Source organism: Alligator sinensis, unplaced genomic scaffold (assembly GCF_000455745.1).
Source record: "Alligator sinensis unplaced genomic scaffold, ASM45574v1 scaffold1552_1, whole genome shotgun sequence".
NCBI lineage: Eukaryota > Metazoa > Chordata > Crocodylia > Alligatoridae > Alligator > Alligator sinensis.
Genome location: NW_005843084.1, coordinates 378,510 through 383,265, shown reverse-complemented (window position 1 = coordinate 383,265; position 4,756 = coordinate 378,510). Strand labels below are relative to the sequence as shown.

Genomic DNA, 4,756 nt, shown 5'->3' with positions numbered 1-4,756 from the left:
CATCCACAGATACAGATCACAGGGATAGGTAGGTGAAACAGGATCCATAAAAGCCATGCTGAGCAGGGGCTAAGCCATCCTACAGGAAATTCTGAGGACAGGGACATGCATTAAACAACTCCCTTTCCAGGACTTAGATGCCTTACTCAGCTACTGAAAGGCACCTCCATTTGTTTGGAATTCACAGTTTGGAACTTGCTCCATAAGCGCCTGAGCACCTTCTGTCAGAAACAGCACAGCTGCTGTTCCTTTCCTTCAAAGGACAGGCAGGAGGCAGAGGTCAAGACAGCACCCTTTTTATTATGTAGTGTCTGTAGCTGCAGGAGAACATAGGCTTTTCTGGACAGCTCAGGCTGGTCCCTCCCACTCAGCAGCCAGCTTCCGAGACCTCTGCACCAGGGATGACTGCACCCCAGCTTCACCTCCAGGCACTTGCTTGCCATGTGACTCTTTAGCTGGACACATGGGATTCCAGGCTGCTCCTGGTCTCCAGGCTTATGGGAGGGGCCCCTGGTCCTTGGATGTGGACATGGAGATGTGTATAGTGGTGGCCAGGGGATGTGCAGTAGCCACGGGACATGTGGTGCTCCAGGCAGCTCCTGGTCTCTGAGCTGATGGGAGGGGGCCCTGTTCCTCCGACATAGACCTGCAGCTCGGCGCGGTGTCGGGCAGGGGTCCACATCATCCTGGGGGATCCCAGCACAAAGGCCCCAAGCGACTTCTCCATGAGCTCAGGCCAGCCCCAGGCACACGGCAGCTTCTTGGTCCCCATGTGGACCTCTAAGGCATATGGCCTGAGGAACGGGTTCTGCAGGGACTCGATGGGTGACCTGCCAGGCGCATCTGGACCAGAGGGAGCCTGGATGGCCCTAGGGGTGATGGACTCTAGGTGGAGTGTCAGTAGGCCCAGGAGTGAGCCCAGGCGCTGGCGCTGCACGGCCAGGTCAACACGGTCCAAACTGTCAGAGGGCACGAAAGGCAGGTGGCGGCTCCGGGGCTGGAGGGCACTGTCCCCTGCCTGAATCAGCTTGGGGAGGGGCAGCTGGGAGAGGTGCTGCAACCTCCTCCATGACCCTCTGGCCAAGGCTGGGAAGGTTTCCAGGTGGATCTCCATGCCCTTCTTGGCCGTGGCGCTCTGCAGCACTGCACGGACTCTGGGCTGTAGCTGGAGCTGTTGCAAAGCTGTGGCCCCCCCACTGCCAGCAACTCGTCCACACGGCCTCATGAGCACAGCCCCTGGGAGAGGTCCTGAGGGCTGTCCCTGCTCCGAGGTTGCAGGCAGCAGGGCTGGCATGGGTGCCAGGGCTGTTGGGGCAGATATGTGGCAGGCAGGGTTGTCACATACCAGCTGGCAGACTGAGAGATGCCTGGAGCTCTGGGCCCATTTCACCTCCTGCTTCTTGGCCCCTGGTGCAGAAAGGAAGTGGGTGAGCAGTGGGCAGGGGAAGTCCCACTGCCCCCTGCGAGCCCACTCAGGCCACCCGCACAGGACCCCACCCCCCGCCCCTGGCTGCTGTGACCTGGGCAAGACCTGCTGCAGAACTGGTGAGCTGCGTGGAGTCCAGAGGCAGGGCCGGAGTAACCACTTAGCGGGCCCTAGGCAAACAAACTCATGGGCCCCTACTTAATACTGCATATTAATATTACTTTTTTCACTCAATAATTATAATATATAAACTAAGCACAACTGGGCCCATTCTTCACTTAGGGCCCTAGGCAAATGTCTAGTTTGTCTATGCATTAATCCAGCCCTGCCCTGGGGAAAGGAACATCTTGGGTGAGGTTAGCACTTTGCTGATGCAGGAAGAGGGAGTGGGTCTTCAGGGAGCACTCCCCCCGCCCCACAACCCTACCTCTATGCGAGAGACACTGCATAGAGCTAGGGCCTCCTTGCACCCTTGCTGGGGCTAGATGGTAGGAGCCCAGAAGGAGGAAGAATGGGGGGTGCAGGTAGAAATGGATAGGGGGGATTAAAGCATGGGCCAAATGGTCCCAGCAGGCCGCTTCCTGCTGGGGGTAGTTGGGGAGGGCTGAGGGCTCTTTTCCCCCAGGACAAAGGCCCAGGTCAGGGGCTGGCCAACCAAAGCTACCACCCCTACGGTTCCTCAGCCCTGTGGCTTTGAGCCCCTTTCTCCAGTGAATCCCTTCTCACCCTTCCCCATCCCAGAGGGAAGGCAAAGTGTAGATTTGCCCCCCAGGTGCTCTCAGGGCCTGGGAGCTTAGAGCCCCCCATGGGCTAGAGCCTGCTTGGCAATAGGGCCTGGGTCCTGCGGGCACCTGCAGAGTGGCTGCCCCTCTTGATTCCCTTGGGCTGACCCTTGGCTCCCTAGCACAGGGGCTGCTGGGGCATGAAGGTAGCAGATCCCACCAGAGCTGATAAGTGCCTGGGCAGATCATGTGTGCTCTCTGCACCCCTGTGCTAGCAGTGAGCTTACAGCTAGCCTGCTAGGGCATGTCACAGCCCTGCACCCAGGCAGGCATAGCTGCCAGAAACAAGCATCACCTTTTCCTTCTCTCTCTGCCAACAGCCACCTCCACAGATGGACCTGAAACAGAGCAAGAGCAGCATGACAGAACCTGGGCAGGATCCTGCTCCAACAAAAAGTGCCAGGCCCCCTATGCCCTCCTCCTGTCCCAGCCCCTGCCCTGCTGCCTCCCTGAGCACATCAGAGCCAGAGAAAGCTCAGCCCGGAGCAGCAGCCTGAGGCCCACAGCTCCTCCCCCTCCCCCAGGCCTTGCATGACAATGCCTGGCTGGGCCTCAATTCTCTGGGGCCTTGTGTCCCAGCTCCGCACCCCACATGCAGACAAGCTCCAGGTGCTCCACCTTTCCACAACCCATGCAGAGCAATTAGGGCTTCCCCTGCAGCCTGGGCCTAGTCCAGGTCAAGCAGGAGGCAGTGCAGCCCCCAGCTTCCCTTCCCAGGAACCAGACGCCAGGACCTGCTGTTATTTCTATTCCTTCCTTCTACATGCTCCCCTCCCCTGGGACTCCAGGAGGCTGGCAACACAACACAAACAGCAGCAGCAGGCTCCAGGCAACACTCCAGCCTTTCATCCTGGGACGAGCTAAGCCTTCAGCCTGCCTCAGCTCTACCCCCAGCACCTCTAAGCATAGGACCCTGGCTTCCCATAGCACCCTCACTCCCACTGCCTAGCTGCCTGCTGGGGAGCCCCTTCCACCAAACCCCCTTCCCACCACCTGTAGGCAGGGGCACTGCTCCTGCTTTGCAGCTCTTCTATGCTCTGGTCAGCAGCCTCCCGCACTCCCCAAGCCCCTTTCCCCAGTGTTGTGTATGTGAATTCCCCTTCTGTTGCTTGCCCTTGCTCTCTGCACATCATCACAGCCTCTGACAAAGGCATCTCTTGCCTAGAAAAACCGTGGTCTCCCTGAACCAGTTAGGCTCTAAGGGGCCACCCTACCCTGTGGAGAGAAAGAAGCCCCGTTCTGGCGCTGCGCTCGCTTCTTCCCCATGTTAGGGGAGGGGCACTCCGTGCCTGAAAGCTCCTCTGACACCGCTCCTGGTTGGTCCCATGAAGGACACCACCCCAAAACTCTTTGCTTTTCCTGCCTTCGGGACAACCCCTGCCCTAAAGCCCAACCTGCCTCAGGAGAAGAGGCAGGTCTCTTCTTGCTCCCAGCTCATCTTAAACCCAAGACATCACCCACTGGAGCCAGCTGTTCCCCCTGCCCCTCACTGCCACAGAACTGAGACCAGTCTGGATTTTTCTCCCCTGCCCAACTGGGGCAGTGAGCCTTAGGCTGCCTCTGTCCCCAAAATGCCTTATTCACCCCCATGCCAGGCTGCACAGTCCCTGCCACAGGATGGCCCTCACCCCGAGGCTGTGCAGGAGGATGACGCTGGCGCACAACAGGAAGCCATCCACCCACAACAGCAAGAAGCTCTTGAGCATCTGTGCTGCAGTAAGTGCCATGGCAGGCAGCCAGGTACCAGGTACATGGGCGAGCACGGGAAGGGATGGGATCAGGTTCTCTGCACTCTGCACGCAACAGGACACTGACCACTGGTGATGTCACAGAGCCGTAGAACCTGCGTCAGAGCTGTGGAACCGGCCAGGGGAGGGGGACATGTGCATGGCGCCAGTGGGGAAGTGCCATCCAGGCCGGACCCAGACACCAGGACTTTGGGGCAGCTAACACCAGGGCTGAGCTTGGCTCTCCACCTGGCTGAGGGAAGCAGAGGAGGGGGCCATGGAGCAGACAGAGGCCAATTGTGGGGGCAGGTGCGGGGGGATTAACCTCTGCCATGCCATTTATCGGCAGGGCAGGGAATGCGAGGGGCTGAGCTGCACGAGCAGGAGTCCGAGATACTTGGGTTCCATCCTGTAATGGGGCCCCAAGCCCATCGCTGAAGGAGAAAGGGAGCAGCTGCCTGGCTCCAGCCCCCTGAAGGAACTGATAGTGGCAGAGGGCCCCTTAATAAAATGGCTGCACCCCAGGTGCTAAACCCTTCAAGGAGGGGGGCGGGGAGCACTGCTATCCGCTGAAGGACGGCAGCACCAGACAGAAAAGCCTGAGGGCAACAAACCCAGCGCCCATGAGGGGCAAGACCCAGGCTAGGGCAGGGGAGTGGACCTCAGGTGGAGGGGTCCAGCCAGGGTGAAATGGACGGGCCTGCTAACCCTAACCCTAACCCGCAGCCCGGCTCTCCGGCCCCAGTCCTGGCACCAGGCACCTGAGCCCCGTCCCTAACGGCTGCTCGCTCGAGTTGGGCGGCAGTGCTCGCCCCGGTGCG

General features: G+C 59.8%; 1 protein-coding gene across 1 annotated transcript; it reads right to left on the bottom strand.

Moving 5' to 3' along the window:
- Nucleotides 1–295: 295 nt before the first annotated feature.
- On the bottom strand, nucleotides 296–4,135 carry LOC102378575. The gene is made up of 2 exons (XM_025193650.1): nucleotides 4,024–4,135; nucleotides 296–1,407 (listed from the first exon to the last, which is right to left on the bottom strand). Exon 2 carries the CDS (start codon nucleotides 1,292–1,294, stop codon nucleotides 452–454), a length of 843 nt encoding a protein of 280 aa, XP_025049435.1. The 5' UTR covers nucleotides 1,295–1,407; nucleotides 4,024–4,135; the 3' UTR covers nucleotides 296–451.
- Between the last annotated feature and the right edge of the window lie 621 nt (nucleotides 4,136–4,756).